Here is an 18,318-nt window from a genome sequence, read left to right as displayed (position 1 = left end):
CGGTGGCTAGGAAAAACTCCCTAGAAAGGCCAAAACCTAGGAAGAAACCTAGAGAGGAACCAGGCTATGTGGGGTGGCCAGTCCTCTTCTGGCTCTGCCGGGTGGAGATTATAACAGAACATGGCCAAGATGTTAAAATGTTCATAAATGACCAGCATGGTCGAATAATAATAAGGCAGAACAGTTGAAACTGGAGCAGCAGCACAGTCAGGTGGAAGTTGAAACTGGAGCAGCAGCATGGCCAGGTGGTCTGGGGACAGCAAGGAGTCATCATGTCAGGTAGTCCTGGGGCATGGTCCTAGGGCTCAGGTCAGTTGAAACTGGAACAGCAGCATGGCCAGGTGGACTGGGGACAGCAAGGAGTCATTATGTCAGGTAGTCCTGGGGCATGGTCCTAGGGCTCAGGTCCTCCGAGAGAGAGAGAGAAAGAAAGAGAGAAGGAGAGAATTAGAGAACGCACACTTAGATTCACACAGGACACCGAATAGGACAGGAGAAGTACTCCAGATATAACAAACTGACCCCAGCCCCCCGACACATAAACTACTGCAGCATAAATACTGGAGGCTGAGACAGGAGGGGTCAGGAGACACTGTGGCCCCATCCGAGGACACCCCCGGACAGGGCCAAACAGGAAGGATATAACCCCACCCACTTTGCCAAAGCACAGCCCCCACACCACTAGAGGGATATCTTCAACCACCAACTTACCATCCTGAGACAAGGCTGAGTATAGCCCACAAAGATCTCCGCCACGGCACAACCCAAAGGGGGGGCGCCAACCCAGACAGGATGACCACAACAGTGAATCAACCCACTCAGGTGACGCACCCCCTCCAGGGACGGCATGAGAGAGCCCCAGCAAGCCAGTGACTCAGCCCCTGTAATAGGGTTAGAGGCAGAGAATCCCAGTGGAAAGAGGGGAACCGGCCAGGCAGAGACGGCAAGGGCGGTTCGTTGCTCCAGAGCCTTTCCGTTCACCTTCCCACTCCTGGGCCAGACTACACTCAATCATATGACCCACTGAAGAGATGAGTCACAGTAACATAGTAACACAGTAACATAGTAACACAGTAACATAGTAACACAGTAACATATTAACACAATAACACAGTAACAGTAGTACCACAGTAACTTATTAACACAGTAACATAGTAACACAGTAACATAGAAACATATTAACACTCTAACAGTGTTAACACAGTAAATTATTAACACAGTAAATTATTAACACAGTAACATAGTAACATAGTAACACAGTAACATAGTAACACAGTAACACAGTAACATAGCAACACAGTAACCCAGTAACACAGTAATATAGTAACATAGTAACACAGTAACATAGTAACACAGTAACACAGTAACATAGTAACACAGTAACATAGTAACACAGTAACATAGTAACACAGTAACACAGTAACATAGTAACACAGTAACATAGTAACACAGTAACACAATAACATATTAGCACAGTGACACAGTAACATAGTAACACAGTAACATATTAGCACAGTGACACAGTAACATAGTAACATACTAACACAGTAACATAGTAACACAGTAACATATTAGCACAGTGACATAGTAACATACTAACACAGTAACACAGTAACATAGTAACAGAGTAACATAGTAACACAGTAATATATTAGCACAGTGACATAGTAACATAGTAACTTATTAACCCATTAACATATTATATTAACATAGTGGCATTAATAAACCATTAACATATTATATTAACATAGTAACACTGTGAGGAACTAGTAACACAAGCATTTCACTGCATCCGCTATAACATCTGCTAAACTGTTTACGCGACCAATACACTTATTTGATTTAGTTTTAATATTTTTGGGGGTAATATCCTGTTTTGTGTTTTCCCAGTATCTAATGGTTCTATCTTGCCCCTTGACCTCCTGTAAAGTATCTCATGTCTGTCAACTTGATCAGAATATAGCAGACATGTTGAATGTGTCATTTCAGATGACATCACACTAACAGTGGATGGGAAGGACACATACGAAGAGGTGAAGAGGTCAGGGAGGTACAGGTGAGAGTTACTCAAGCTGGAATGAACCTTGAACTAAAGCTGTCATTAATAATATACACTGAACAAAAATATAAAGGCAACATGTAAAGTGTTGGTCCCATGTTTCATGAGCTGAAATAAACAATCCCAGAAATGTTCCATATGCACAAAAAACTCATTTCTCTCAAATCTTAAGCTCCAATTTGTTTATATCCTGTTAGTGAGCATTTCTCATTTGCTAAGAAAATTCATCCACCTGACAGGTATGGCATATGAAGAAGCTGATTACACAGCATGATCATTACACAGGTGCACCTTGTGCTAGGGACAATAAAAGGCCACTCTAAAATGTGCAGTTTTGTCACACAACACAATGCCACAGATGCCTCAAGTTTTGAGGGAGTGTGCAATTGGCATGGTAACGGCAGGAATGTCCACCAGAGCTGTTGCCAGAGAATTGAATGTTAATTTCTATACCATAAGCCACGTCGTTTTAGAGAATTTGGCAGTGCGTCTGTGAAAGGAGTGCCCCATGGTGGGGTTATGGTATGGGCAGGCATAAGCTGCAGACAATGAACACAATTGCATTTTATCGATGGCAATTTGAATGAACACATATACCGTGACGAGATCCTGAGGCCCATTGTCGTGCCATTCATCCGATGCCATCACCTCATATGTCAGCATGATAGTGCACAGCGCCATGTTGCAAGGATCTGTTACACAATTCCTGGATGCTGAAAATGTCCCATTTCTTCCATGGCCTGCATACTCACCAAACATGTCACCCATTGAGCATGTTTGGGATGCTCTGGATCGACATATACGACGTGTTCTAGTTCCAGACAATCTCCAGCAACTTCACACAGCCATTGAAGAGGAGTGGGACAACATTCCACATGCCACATTCAACAGCCTAATAAACTCTATGTGAAGGAGATGTGTCGTGCTGCATGAGGCAAATGGTGGTCACACCAGATACTGACTGGTTTTCTGATTCTACTGACCCTACTTTTGTTTAAGGTATCTGTGACCAACAGATGCATATCTGTATTCCCAGTCATGTGAAATCCATAGATTAGGGCCTATTGAAATGTATTTCAATTGACTGATTTCCTTATATGAATTGTAGCTGCAAAATCTTAGAAATTGTTGCATTTTGCGTTTATATTTTCTATAGTATATTTTCTATTATTTTATATATTATCATATTATTATTGCTGTTGTTATGCTCTGTTTACAATTGTACAATTTTATCTCATGGCCTGGTGTGGTTCCAGGGAGTGCAAGCGAACCCAGGGAGTTTCTACCACAGACCTGGTCGGTCGCATGCTACTGATGACCAAAGCCCACCACAGCAACATAGTGAGTATAGAAACCCCTCATAGGTTACCATGGTGAGTATAGAAACCCCTCATAGGTTACCATGGTGAGTATAGAAACCCCTCATAGGTTACCATGGTGAGTATAGAAACCCCTCATAGGTTACCATAGTGAGTATAGAAACCCCTCATAGGTTACCATGGTGAGCATAGAAACCCCTCATAGGTTACCATAGTGAGTATAGAAACCCCTCATAGGTTACCATAGTGAGTATAGAAACCCCTCATAGGTTACCATGGTGAGTATAGAAACCCCTCATAGGTTACCATGGTGAGTATAGAAACCCCTCATAGGTTACCATGGTGAGTATAGAAACCCCTCATAGGTTACCATGGTGAGTATAGAAACCCCTCATAGGTTACTATGGTGAATATAGAAACCCCTCATAGGTTACCATAGTGAGTATAGAAACCCCTCATAGGTTACCATGGTGAGTATAGAAACCCCTCCGAGGTTACCATGGTGAGTATAGAAACGCCTCATAGGTTACCATAGTGAGTATAGAAACCCCTCATAGGTTACCATAGTGAGTATAGAAACCCCTCATAGGTTACCATGGTGAGTATAGAAACCCCTCATAGGTTACCATGGTGAGTATAGAAACCCCTTAGAGGTTACCATGGTGAGTATAGAAACCCCTCCGAGGTTACCATGGTGAGTATAGAAACGCCTCATAGGTTACCATGGTGAGTATAGAAACGCCTCATAGGTTACCATAGTGAGTATAGAAACCCCTCATAGGTTACCATGGTGAGTATAGAAACCCCTCATAGGTTACCATGGTGAGTATAGAAACCCCTTAGAGGTTACCATGGTGAGTATAGAAACCCCTCATAGGTTACCATAGTGAGTATAGAAACCCCTCATAGGTTACCATGGTGAGTATAGAAACCCCTCATAGGTTACCATGGTGAGTATAAAAAACCCTCATAGGTTACCATGGTGAGTATAGAAACCCCTCATAGGTTACCATGGTGAGTATAAAAACCCCTCATAGGTTACCATGGTGAGTATAGAAACCCCTCATAGGTTACCATAGCGAGTATAGAAACCCCTCATAGGTTACCATGGTGAGTATAGAAACCCCTCATAGGTTACCATAGTGAGTACAGAAACCCCTCATAGGTTAACATAGTGAGTATAGAAACCCCTCATAGGTTACCATGGTGAGTATAGAAACCCCTCATAGGTTACCATGGTGAGTATAGAAACCCCTCATAGGTTACCATAGTGAGTATAGAAACCCCTCATAGGTTACCATAGTGAGTATAGAAACCCCTCATAGGTTACCATGGTGAGTATAGAAACCCCTCATAGGTTACCATGGTGAGTATAAAAAACCCTCATAGGTTACCATGGTGAGTATAGAAACCCCTCATAGGTTACCATGGTGAGTATAAAAACCCCTCATAGGTTACCATGGTGAGTATAGAAACCCCTCATAGGTTACCATAGCGAGTATAGAAACCCCTCATAGGTTACCATGGTGAGTATAGAAACCCCTCATAGGTTACCATAGTGAGTATAGAAACCCCTCATAGGTTACCATAGTGAGTATAGAAACCCCTCATAGGTTACCATAGTGAGTATAGAAACCCCTCATAGGTTACCATAGTGAGTATAGAAACCCCTCATAGGTTACCATGGTGAGTATAGAAACCCCTCATAGGTTATCATGGTGAGTATAGAAACCCCTCATATGTTACCATAGTGAGTATAGAAACCCCTCATAGGTTACCATGGTGAGTATAGAAACCCCTCATAGGTTACCATGGTAAGTATAGAAACCCCTCATAGGTTAGGAGTTCTTCCACTTCAGTTGAATTTCCACTTAGTCTCCTGTTGACATCAAAAATGTAGAAGTCATGATATGCTCCTATCTGTCATGTCTCCAAGCTCCTATTGTTACAGTTGAATAATAGATAAACTGAAGCCTGTTTCCTCTCATCTGTCCCCTCAGGGCCATTCAGACTATCAACAGCACACAGACAACTTTGGCAAGGTAGGTCCCATGTCTACTCTCATACAAGTACAACTTTAAGAAAAGTATATTTTTTAAATCCCACAAAGGCTCACTCTGTGAAATGCACAGCTGTCTGTTTTTGATCATTGAAGTGCCCTTTAAGAGAGAGCACTTGACCATAGCAACTGCTTTGTCATGGTCTACTATTTGTGTCCAAATCCTGGGTAGACTTTCTCTGCTACAGCTTTAGTACCCCCCCAACTCTCGCCAACTCTCTCTCTGAAACAAAGGGTGTTATTGTGGTGCCCAGTTGATAATCAAAACTGTGGGCCTGGCCAGGTGGTAATGAATACCACCTCTGTTCCCTCTGAATGCAGAAACTGACCAGAGGATCTACATTTGAACAACGTTTAGATTCCCAAATGGGGGTGGGAAAGAGAACGGAATGGGGGTGGGAAAGAGAACGGAATGATCACCGTTACGTAACAAATGTTCTCTTTTTCAAACGTTGAAAGAGAGAGAAAAAATATATTTGGCCAGTGTTGAATAAATGTGTTGGGGGCTCTGACGGACATTGAGATATACCTCACAGTGCTGACGGACTGGCTACTGGATGTTCAAGAAGAGGGATCTCAGATGGGGTTTTACTCATTTGGCCACTGGGTGGCGCAGTGTGATCATTTTCTCCTATGAGAAAAGACCATAGTGAATATTGAATACCAACTTTGAATACCAAATGCTATAGGATTTGAATAAGTCAAGCTGCCACATACTGGCATGGTGTGTTGTTCCCGTTTCTGCCCAATGAACACATTTATGGACAATACTTAATTCCATTTAGGGGACTTTAAATCTTTTGGCACAATAGCTCCCTCAGAGGTTCCACCTGTATAGCCTATGTAAGGAATAACATACAGCATCATCTATTACTCAGTGTAATGATATCATTCTTTTGCTGGCTTGGAATGAACATTTAGTCGTGGTTTGTCAAGTGCTACACTGTATTTATACTTTGTGCATTATGGGTGTTGCAGGGTCCTAAGGGCCACAGTCCGTGGACGGGGGTGTCCCAGTTCCTCCAGACGTCTCAGAAGATTATCCAGTTTGCCTCAGGACAGGAGCCCCAGCCTGGGGACACCATCATCTATGTGGCTGGAGCCTTCGACCTCTTCCGTATCCTCTGTCTGGTGGCTCCATGAACGCACTACTTTCAATTGCATGTGTTTGATACCATTCCATTCATTGCATTCCAGCCAATACAATGGCTGGAATCCCGCATGGTGATGTCTCCCTCCACCAGCCTCCTCATATTTACCATGTCTGGTGCCAGGAGATTTTCCTGACCATGTCTATAATATGAAGTGTGTTGATACAGGTAACTGCCAAAATAAAGGAAACACTAACATAAAGTGTCTTAATAGGGTGTTGGGCCACCACGAGCCAGAACAGCTTCATTCCCCTTTGGCATACATTCTACAAGTGTCTAGAACTCTATTTGAGGGATGAGACACCATTTTTCCACCAAAAATCCATCATTTGGTGTTTTATTGATAGTGGTGGAAAACGCTGTCTCAGACGTCGCTCCAGAATGTCCCATAAGTGTTCAATTGGGTTGAGATCTGGTGACTGAGACAGCCATGGCATATGGTTTACATCGTTTCCCTGCTCATTCAGCGACCACTTGTGCCCTGTAGATGGGGACATTGTCATCCTATGGTGGCATTGCCATGGTAGCCAAAAATAATGGCTTACCCGGCATTTTTTTCATCACCCTAGGCATGATGGGATGTTAATTGCTGAATGAACTCAGGAACCACACCTTTGTGGAAGCACCTGCTTTCAATATACTTTGTATCCCTCATTTAGTCAAGTGTTTCCTTTATTTTGGCAGTTACATGTACATAAGAACAGTTTGACTTATTACTAAGGCCTTCTCTGACAGCTTTGAAGGCCCTGATGGTAGGATACATCAATATCAGGTGACTCTATACACTCATACCTACCATGTTAGAGCAAAGAGTTGTTATTTTCTGACCATGTGACCTGACCAAGAAAAACTGGGCCATAGAAAGACAAACACCACTCATGCTAGTGTAACCGATGTGAAATGGCTAGCTAGTTAGCGGGGTGCGCTCTAATAGCGTTTCACTCATTGACGTCACCCGCTCTGAGACCTTGAAGTAGTTGTTCCCATTGCTCAGCAAGGGTGGCGGCCTTTGTGGAGCGATGGGTAACGATGCTTTGTGAGAGGCAGTTGTTGATGTGTGCAGAGGGTCCCTGCTTCAAGCCCAGGTAGGGGTGAGGGACGGAAGCTATACTGTTACACTTACCTAGCTGCACTACACTTATGTGACGTAGATGTTCTATATTTCTATAACTGGCTAGTCCTGTGGTCACCAAAACACCTGGGCCCAGTCATCTACAGTGTGTGGAGAGGTTTGAGATTATAGACTGGACTCAGAGGCCTAGTTTGTAGATACTATAGTTGTTGTTGTCGGCCTTGACCAATGTCTTCTCAGATATTGGCCATGTGGACTTCCTGGAGGCGGTTTCCAGGCTTTCAGACAAGCCATATGTTATAGTGGGGTTACACTTTGACCAGGTGAGTCTGACAAGCCATATGTTATAGTGGGGTTACACTTTGACCAGGTGAGTCTGACAAGCCATATGTTATAGTGGGGTTACACTTTGACCAGGTGAGTCTGACAAGCCATATGTTATAGTGGGGTTACACTTTGACCAGGTGAGTCTGACAAGCCATATGTTATAGTGGGGTTACACTTTGACCAGGTGAGTCTGACAAGCCATATGTTATAGTGGGGTTACACTTTGACCAGGTGAGTCTGACAAGCCATATGTTATAGTGGGGTTACACTTTGACCAGGTGAGTCTGACAAGCCATATGTTATAGTGGGGTTACACTTTGACCAGGTGAGTCTGACAAGCCATATGTTATAGTGGGGTTACACTTTGACCAGGTGAGTCTGACAAGCCATATGTTATAGTGGGGTTACACTTTGACCAGGTGAGTCTGACAAGCCATATGTTATAGTGGGGTTACACTTTGACCAGGTGAGTCTGACAAGCCATATGTTATAGTGGGGTTACACTTTGACCAGGTGAGTCTGACAAGCCATATGTTATAGTGGGGTTACACTTTGACCAGGTGAGTCTGACAAGCCATATGTTATAGTGGGGTTACACTTTGACCAGGTGAGTCTGACAAGCCATATGTTATAGTGGGGTTACACTTTGACCAGGTGAGTCTGACAAGCCATATGTTATAGTGGGGTTACACTTTGACCAGGTGAGTCTGACAAGCCATATGTTATAGTGGGGTTACTCTTTGACCAGGTGAGTCTGACAAGCCATATGTTATAGTGGGGTTACACTTTGACCAGGTGAGTCTGACAAGCCATATGTTATAGTGGGGTTACACTTTGACCAGGTGAGTCTGACAAGCCATATGTTATAGTGGGGTTACACTTTGACCAGGTGAGTCTGACAAGCCATATGTTATAGTGGGGTTACACTTTGACCAGGTGAGTCTGACAAGCCATATGTTATAGTGGGGTTACACTTTGACCAGGTGAGTCTGACAAGTCATATGTTATAGTGGGGTTACACTTTGACCAGGTGAGTCTGACAAGCCATATGTTATAGTGGGGTTACACTTTGACACAATCTGGTCTATTGTCTCCTCAGTTGAGAGTAAAATAGATCATTTAGGCTGGGATTTGTAGGTCTAATACAGCCATTTATATATCAATAAGTATAAATTCTGGGTAACAATTACTGTAATAATTGTGCATTAAAATGGACAAAAATGGCTTTTTAGCAAAAAACTATTTCTCAAGCAAGAATTATGCAAGGACTGTCTAGGAGTGGTCTCAGTGGGGAGAGGAACATGTAAAAGTAGCTGTTATTGACAGAGAGGTTTGGAACTCTTTGTTATTGGTCTATTGACCAATTTACCGCCTAGTGATGGCTTTCAAAGGCAATGTTCCCACAATGTTCTCGGTGATCCCATTCACGGTAAACGCTGCATATTTCGACTCAATCAGAAATAGCCTTTTAAAACCCACAATGCCTATAACCAACCCACTGTCATGTTACATCCTGGCACTGATAGTGGACATTTGCATCATCTTATTCTTACTTTTGGGTTTTGTGTGAATTTTTCAGGAGGTGAATCGCTACAAAGGGAAGAATTACCCCATTATGAACGTCCATGAGAGAACACTCAGTGTGCTGGCCTGCCGGGTAAGTTCTCTCGCCTTCTCTTCCATAAGAGATACTGTACATCTCTTTTGTAAGAGTTATTTTGTAAATTGTGTGTATGCAGGACTCCGTTGTGAAAGAGACCTTGGTCTCAATGGGACTGTTAAAATAAAGGTCCAAGTAAAATAATGAGAAGTGATGAGTATATTAATCTAATGTGCTTCTGTTCTGTTTCTGTCTGCAGTATGTCTCTGAGGTGGTGATTGGTGCGCCTTATGCAGTCACGAGAGAGTTACTAGACCACTTCAAGGTAAGGGCTCAAGACACTACACTTGTTCTGCAGAGCCATTTGAACCAGGCTGAACATGCTAACATTTGTGGAAACTCCCAAGGTTAGTTTTGGGTCTCATCCTGCATGGTATCTACAGTGGGTTAGTGTTGGGTCCTATCATGCATGGTATCTACAGTGGGTTAGTGGTGGGTCTCATCCTGCATGGTATCTACAGTGGGTTAGTGTTGGGTCTCATCCTGCATGGTATCTACAGTGGGTTAGTTTTGGGTCTCATCCTGCATGGTATCTACAGTGGGTTAGTGTTGGGTCCCATCATGCATGGTATCTACAGTGGGTTAGTGTTGGGTCTCATCCTGCATGGTATCTACTGTGGGTTAGTTTTGGGTCTCACCCTGCATGGTATCTACAGTGGGTTAGTTTTGGGTCTCACCCTGCAAGGTATCTACTATCTACAGTGGGTTAGTTTTGGGTCTCACCCTGCATGGTATCTACAATGGGTTAGTGTTGGGTCTCATCATGCATGGTATCTACAGTGGGTTAGTTTTGGGTCTCATCCTGCATGGAATCTACAGTGGGTTAGTGTTGGGTCTCACCCTGCATGGTATCTACAGTGGGTTAGTGTTGGGTCTCATCATGCATGGTATCTACAGTGGGTTAGTGTTGGGTCTCACCCTGCATGGTATCTACAGTGGGTTAGTGTTGGGTCTCATCATGCATGGTATCTACAGTGGGTTAGTTTTGGGTCTCACCCTGCATGGTATCTACTATCTACAGTGGATTAGTTTTGGGTCTCATCCTGCATGGTATTTATTTATTTATCCATTATTTTACCAGGTAAGTTGACTGAGAACACATTCTCATTTGCAGCAACGACCTGGGGAATAGTTACAGGGGAGAGGAGGGGGATGAATGAGCCAATTGTAAACTGGGTTTATTAGGTGACCGTGATGGTTTGAGGGTCAGATTGGGAATTTAGCTAGGAACCCAGGGTTAACACCCCTACTCTTACGATAAGTGCCATGGGATCTTTAATGACCTCAGAGAGTCAGGACACCCGTTTAACGTCCCATCCGAAAGACGGCATCCTACACAGGGCAATGTCCCCAATCACTGCGCTGGGGAATTGAGATCTTTTGTTTTAGACCAGAGGAAATAGTGCCTCCTACTTGCCCTCCAACACCACTTCCAGCAGCATCTGGTCTCCCATCCAGGAACTGACCAGGACCAACCCTGCTTAGCTTCAGAAGCAAGCCAGCAGTGGTATGCAGGGTGGTATGCTGCTGGCTACAGTGGGTTAGTGTTGGGTCTCACCCTGCATGGTATCTACAGTGGGTTAGTGTTGGGTCTCACCCTGCATGGTATCTACAGTGGGTTAGCATTGGGTCTCACCCTCATGGTATCTACAGTGGGTTAGCATTGGGGTTCTCACCCTCATGGTATCTACAGTGGGTTAGTGTTGGTTCTCACCATGCATGGTATCTACAGTGGGTAGGTTTTCTGGTCTCACCCTGCATGGCATCTACAGTGGGTTAGTGTTGGGTCACCCTGCATGGAATCTACAGTGGGTTCGTGTTGGGTCTCACCCTGCATGGTATCTACAATGGGTTAGTGTTGGGTCTCATCATGCATGGTATCTACAGTGGGTTAGTGTTGGCTCTCACCCTGCATGGTATCTACAATGGGTTAGTGTTGGGTCTCATCATGCATGGTATCTACTATCTACAGTGGATTAGTTTTGGGTCTCATCCTGCATGGTATTTACAGTGGGTTAGTGTTGGGTCTCATCATGCATGGTATCTACTCTGGGTTAGTGTTGGGTCTCATCATGCATGGTATCTACAGTGGGTTAGTGTTGGGTCTCATCATGTATGGCATCTACCGTGGGTTAGTGTTGAGGTCTCATCATGCATGGTATTTACAGTGGGTTAGTGTTAGGTCTCATCATGCATGGTATCTACAGTGGGTTAGTGTTGGGTCTCACCCTGCATGGTATCTACATTGGGTTAGTGTTGGGTCTCATCATGCATGGTATCTACAGTGGGTTAGTGTTGGGTCTCACCCAGCATGGTATCTACAGTGGGTTAGTGTTGGGTCTCACCCTGCATGGTATCTACAGTGGGTTAGTGTTGGGTCTCATCATGCATGGTCTACTTCTGCAGGTGGACCTTGTGTGTCATGGGAAGACAGATGTGCATCCTGACAAAGACGGGTCGGACCCCTATGCTGTGAGTACCCTGTGCCTTTTTCTGACACAACTATGTTACTAAAAAACAATGTGCTGGTGCACTCCAATTGATACAAACTATAAGGCCATGGGGACTTGGTATAAGGTGCTCTTTGAAAGGGTAGTCTATGACTGGCAGAAAACTACAAGGCCATGGGGACTTGGTATGTTTTACATTCACGTACAGTGGGGGAAAAAAGTATTTAGTCAGCCACCAATTGTGCAAGTTCTCCCACTTAAAAAGATGAGAGAGGCCTGTAATTTTCATCATAGGTACACTTCAACTATGACAGACAAAATGAGAAATAAAATCCAGAAAATCACATTGTAGGATTTCTAATGAATTTATTTGCAAATTATGGTGGAAAATAAGTATTTGGTCAATAACAAAAGTTTATCTCAATACTTTGTTATATACCCTTTGTTGGCAATGACAGAGGTCAAACGTTTTCTGTAAGTCTTCACAAGGTTTTCACACACTGTTGATGGTATTTTGGCCCATTCCTCCATGCAGATCTCCTCTAGAGCAGTGATGTTTTGGGACTGTTCCTGGGCAACACGAACTTTCAACTCCCTCCAAAGATTTTCTATGGGATTGAGATCTGGAGACTGGCTAGGCCACTCCAGAACCTTGAAATGCTTCTTACAAAGCCACTCCATCGTTGCCCGGGCGGTGTGTTTGGGATCATTGACATGCTGAAAGACCCAGCCACGTTTTATCTTCAATGCCCTTGCTGATGGAAGGAGGTTTTCACTCAAAATCCCACGATACATGGCCCCATTCATTCTTTCCTTTACACGGATTAGTCGTCCTGGTCCCTTTGCAGAAAAACAACCCCAAAGCATGATGTTTCCACCCCCATGCTTCACAGTAGGTATGGTGTTCTTTGGATGCAACTCAGCATTCTTTGTCCTCCAAACACGATGAGTTGAGTTTTTACCAAAAAGTTATATTTTGGTTTTGTCTGACCATATGACATTCTCCCAATCTTCTTCTGGATCATCCAAATGCTCTCTAGCAAACTTCAGACGGGCCTGGACATGTACTGGCTTCAGCAGGGGGACACGTCTGGCACTGCAGGATTTGAGTCCCTGGCGGCGTAGTGTGTTACTGATGGTAGGCTTTGTTACTTTGGTCCCAGCTCTCTGCAGGTCATTCACTAGGTCCCCCCGTGTGGTTCTGGGATTTTGCTCACCGTTCTTGTGATCATTTTGACCCCATGGGGTGAGATCTTGCGTAGAGCCCCAGATCGAGGGAGATTATCAGTGGCCTTGTATGTCTTCCATTTCCTAATAATTGCTCCCACAGTAGATTTCTTCAAACCAAGCCGCTTACCTATTGCAGATTCAGTCTTCCCAGCCTGGTGCAGGTCTACAATTTTGTTTCTGGTGTCCTTTGACAGCTCTTTGGTCTTGGCCATAGTGGAGTTTGGAGTGTGACTGTTTGAGGTTGTGGACAGGTGTCTTTTATACTGATAACAAGTTCAAACAGGTGCCATTAATACAGGTAACGAGTGGAGGACAGAGGAGCCTCTTAAAGAAGAAGTTACAGGTCTGTGAGAGCCAGAAATCTTGCTTGTTTGTAGGTGACCAAATACTTATTTTCCACCATAATTTGCAAATAAATTCATAAAAAATCCTGCAATGTGATTTTCTGGATTTTTTTTCTTCTCATTTTGTCTGTCATAGTTGAAGTGTACCTATGATGAAAATTACAGGCCTCTCTCATCTTTTTAAGTGGGAGAACTTGCACCATTGGTGGCTGACAAAATACTTTTTTTGCCCCACTGTAATTTAGCAGACGCTCTTATCCAGAGCAATTAGGGTAAAGTGACTTGCTCAAAGGCACATCAACAGATTTTTAGTAGTCAGCTAGTCAGCTCAGAGATTCGAACCAGCAACCTTTCGATTACTGGCCCATGCACTTCACCGCTAGACTACCTGCCACCGTATAAGATGCTCTTTGAAAGAGTAGTGTATGACTAGCAGAAAACCAAAGGGGATAATAGCCACCACTTTAGTAAACGAGAAATGTAGAACAATTTATCATGGGGCTTACAGTACTTTTCCCATCAAGGCAATCTCACAGAAAAATGTAGGGATGAACTTCTTCATTTAAAAAGCCTTTGTTACTTGGTTACTAAGTGGTTACAATGTATTTGGAAGACTAATATAATATACAGTATTGTATATAATAACATATGCCGTTTTTTGCTAACTTTTATCCTAAGCGTGCAATGTCTAAGTGAATGTTTAAGTGTGGACTGTGTTTCTCTAAATGCAGGAGCCCAGGAAGAAAGGAATACTGCACACTGTGGACAGTATGAACAGCCTCACCACTGATAGTATTGTTCAGAGGATCATCAAAAACAGGTGAGGGCAGGAATGAGTGAGATAACCTGGTATGTCACATCATCATGATAATATCTCTGTAGTTTAAATGATGCTAAGGTCACATCATCATGATAATATCTCTGTAGTTTCAATGATGCTAAGGTCACGTCATTATGATAATATCTCTGTAGTTGTAAGATCACATCATCATGATAATATCTCTGTAGTTTAAATGATGCTAAGGTCACATCATTATGATAATATCTCTGTAGTTTAAATGATGCTAAGGTCACATCATTATGATAATATCTCTGTAGTTTAAATGATGCTAAGGTCACGTCATTATGATAATATCTCTGTAGTTTCAATGATGCTAAGGTCACGTCATCATGATAATATCTCTGTAGTTTAAATGATGCTAAGGTCACGTCATCATGATAATATCTCTGTAGTTTCAATGATGCTAAGATCACGTCATTATGATAATATCTCTGTAGTTTTAATGATGCTAAGGTCACGTCATCATGACATCGCTGTAGTTTCAATGATGCTATGGTCACATCATCATGATAATATCTCTGTAGTTTTAATGATGCTAAGGTCACGTCATCATGACATCGCTGTAGTTTCAATGATGCTAAGGTCACATCATCATGATAATATTGGGGAAAAGTAAAGAAAGTCACACACTATATTACTCCCAGTAACCTTTCTCTACTTTGTAAGTGTATGAACCATTTGTTTGAACCTGCACAGCATTTTGGGTATGCGTTTTCAGCTCCCACTATAAAATGATATAATAACACTATCTGCCATTTAGCAGATTGTTTTATCCAAAGCGACTTACAGTCATGCACGCATACATTTTACGTACAGGTCGTCCCGGGAATCGAACCCACTATCCTAGCATTGCAAGCATCATGCGCTACCAAGACATTCCAATGATACTATACTCTAAATCACAGAAGGGTAAATATTCCATGCGTTACCATGATGGTTTTAACCAATAGCCCTCTGCACACTATTGAAACCTCCCCTCTGTGTCCCATGCGATGTAGGCTGCTGTTCGAGGCCAGGAACCAGAAGAAAGAGGCCAAAGAGATGGCTGTGATCCAGGCCATGAAGAGAAGAGAGGAGGAGAAGGGCAAGGAGAGAGCCCAGGCTGTGCTCTAGGACAACAGGCCCGAAGGAGCAATCCCACCACGAGGAACCATTGACCACCCTTAGGGTCAATCTGAGACGGACTAAACCTAACACATCTAACCCCCACCACCAATGCAGCGCAGTCAATCCACCTCATCTGGGTTCCAACTCCCAACCAACACCCTCCAGGTCACACAGTCTCCTTACCGACAGCCAGACAGCGAGCCTTTGTTTTCAACATGCAGTATTCTTACAATGGGAGTTCTGTTGTAGGTTCGACATGGTAACATGTTAGGTAAGGCTGTTTCCTTTGTCTTAACATCTTAATACAGGCTGTATGCATTTACATGTTCTTTATTTCTTATGGTTTGACAAACCACCTTAACAGTATAGACCTCTTACTGTCTCCCTTCCTCACTGAGTTAGAACCAGACAGGGAACCAGAAGGCCCAACATAGTCACTGAGTTATAACCAGACAGGGAACCAGAAGGCCCAACATAGTCACTGCTTCTGGTTCCCAGATAGGGAACCAGAAGGCCCAACATAGTTACTGAGTTATAACCAGACAAGGAACCAGAAGGCACTGGGTTATAGCCAGCCAGACAGGGAACCAGAAGTCCCAGCCTAGTCTTGTGGAACCAGACAGGTGTGTCTAAATAAATCTGGCTGTGCAAGTTAACGCCAGACTAATATTTGTTTTCTAAATAATTATCATAACGCAAGTTATTTTTCTTGTGGTTGATTGAGCTTTATTTAAACAGGAGAATTATGAATGATTCATTTCTGGGAGAAATAGTGTGGTTAGGTTGAGTCTGTCAGGCGAGGCTTGGACTTGTTGCTTTGGAGACCCATCAAACCACCTCTGCTGCTCCTCGCACAGCGATTGTTGAACAACCAACACATTGGATGCATCCAAAATGGCACCGTTTTTCCTATATAGTGCACTATGTTTAACATGGACCTGATGGTCAACAGTAATGCATTAAATAGGGAATAGGAAGTCATTTCAGATGCAGCCTTTGTCATTCTCCAAGGGACTGTTGCTGCTGTCATCGTGGCAATAGGCTGATCCCCTCACAACTTACAGTTCTATCTTATCTATCTCTGTATATATGTACTGTATGTATGTATTATAAATTAATATTAACCAGGAGAACTCTCTGGAAGATGTTGAAACCACTAGAGGTGTTCAGGGGTGGGTTTGAAAATGTACCATCTCTGTGAGAGCCTATTGGTCGATTTTACCTTGGGAAAAGCTGAGGTCATTAATGATTCAAGCTTTCTATCAGAGACTACCCTCAGCTTTCTATCAGAGACTACCCTCAGCTTTCTATCAGAGACTACCCTCAGCTTTCTATCAGAGACTACCCTCAGCTTTCTACCAGAGACTACCCTCAGCTTTCTACCAGAGACTACCCTCAGCTTTCTATCAGAGACTACCCTCAGCTTTCTATCAGAGACTACCCTCAGCTTTCTATCAGAGACTACCCTCAGCTTTCTATCAGAGACTACCCTCAGCTTTCTATCAGAGACTACCCTCAGCTTTCGGACAGTTTTAATCAGTTTCTAGAAGAGAAACGGAATTGAATATTACACTCTTAGAAAAAAGGGTTCCAAAAGGCTTATTTGGCTGTGCCCGTAGGAGAACCCTTTTGGGTTCCAAGTAGAACCCTTTTTGGTTCCATTTTGAGTCCAGGTAGAACCGTTTTGTCAACCCAAAAAGTTTCTACCTGGAACCAAAAAGGGTACTTCAAAGGGTTATCCTATGGGGACAGCTGAAGAACCTTTTTCGGTTCTATATAGCACCTTTTGTGTAGATGGGCCAACCTATGGGACCTCATGTAGATAATACTACCAGAACGTACTGACTGGAACTGTTCTATGTTATAGAATGAATCTAGAATATAGATAGAACGGTTCTCCACTATAACAAATGCAAACTATTATTCCAGGACCCATTGTCCAACCTTTGAGCGCAGTACTTGTTTTAACCACAGCAGGTCACTCTTCCTCTGTAAAAGACACGACTTATCCTTGTATATTCTGGTAGAGCACTGAACTGAGTTTTAACCACAGCAGGTCCCTCTTCCTCTGTAAAAGACACGACTTATCCTTGTATATTCTGGTAGAGCACTGAACTGAGTTTTAACCACAGCAGGTCCCTCTTCCTCTGTAAAAGACACGACTTATCCTTGTATATTCTGGTAGAGCACTGAACTGAGTTTTAACCACAGCAGGTCCCTCTTCCTCTGTAAAAGACACGACTTATCCTTGTACATTCTGGTAGAGCACTGAACTGAGTTTTAACCAGATGCTTTTAATGGCAAATGATTTTAAACGATAGGAGATGATGAAATATGAACGGTGCTGTTAACTTAGATAAACTAATGACCTTTTACTGTCATATGATCAAAAGTCTTAATCAAACCTCTGGAGAAGAAACCACCAGTTCAAAACGTTCATCGGATTAAATACTATATTTTTCATACATGTATATTTTTCAGTCAGACCACCTCGACATAAACTCTGGTTGGTTTCATATGTTTTAAAAGCATATCAAATATTGTCTGTCTATAAAGTTGGAATGTATTCAATGTACTGTATAGGCTACAGTGATCTCCTATGTATGTTATTGACAACTCTGATCTCCTAAATGACAAACGCTGTGGAATTTGGTACAGTATATTATCATTGTCAATAATAACAACTCCATCTAAAAAAC

General features: G+C 43.0%; 1 protein-coding gene across 1 annotated transcript in view; it reads left to right on the top strand.

The window, feature by feature from the left end:
- LOC109886019 (ethanolamine-phosphate cytidylyltransferase-like) overlaps positions 1-17,461 on the top strand; it is a 35,241-nt gene extending 17,780 nt beyond the window's left edge. Inside the window, exons 4-13 of the mRNA XM_031813810.1 lie at positions 1,990-2,056; positions 3,316-3,400; positions 5,379-5,420; positions 6,416-6,554; positions 7,901-7,983; positions 9,567-9,644; positions 9,847-9,912; positions 12,054-12,119; positions 14,403-14,491; positions 15,511-17,461. Of these exons, the coding sequence (XP_031669670.1) occupies positions 1,990-2,056; positions 3,316-3,400; positions 5,379-5,420; positions 6,416-6,554; positions 7,901-7,983; positions 9,567-9,644; positions 9,847-9,912; positions 12,054-12,119; positions 14,403-14,491; positions 15,511-15,625 (830 nt within the window). The 3' untranslated portion in view covers positions 15,626-17,461. The remainder of the gene's footprint in view (positions 1-1,989; positions 2,057-3,315; positions 3,401-5,378; positions 5,421-6,415; positions 6,555-7,900; positions 7,984-9,566; positions 9,645-9,846; positions 9,913-12,053; positions 12,120-14,402; positions 14,492-15,510) is intronic.
- The last annotated feature ends 857 nt before the right edge of the window (positions 17,462-18,318 follow it).

This window comes from Oncorhynchus kisutch, unplaced genomic scaffold (assembly GCF_002021735.2).
Source record: "Oncorhynchus kisutch isolate 150728-3 unplaced genomic scaffold, Okis_V2 Okis06b-Okis10b_hom, whole genome shotgun sequence".
Taxonomy (NCBI): Eukaryota; Metazoa; Chordata; class Actinopteri; order Salmoniformes; family Salmonidae; genus Oncorhynchus; species Oncorhynchus kisutch.
The sequence above is the reverse complement of the archived record's forward strand: the minus strand, read 5'-3'. Positions and strand labels throughout refer to the sequence as shown.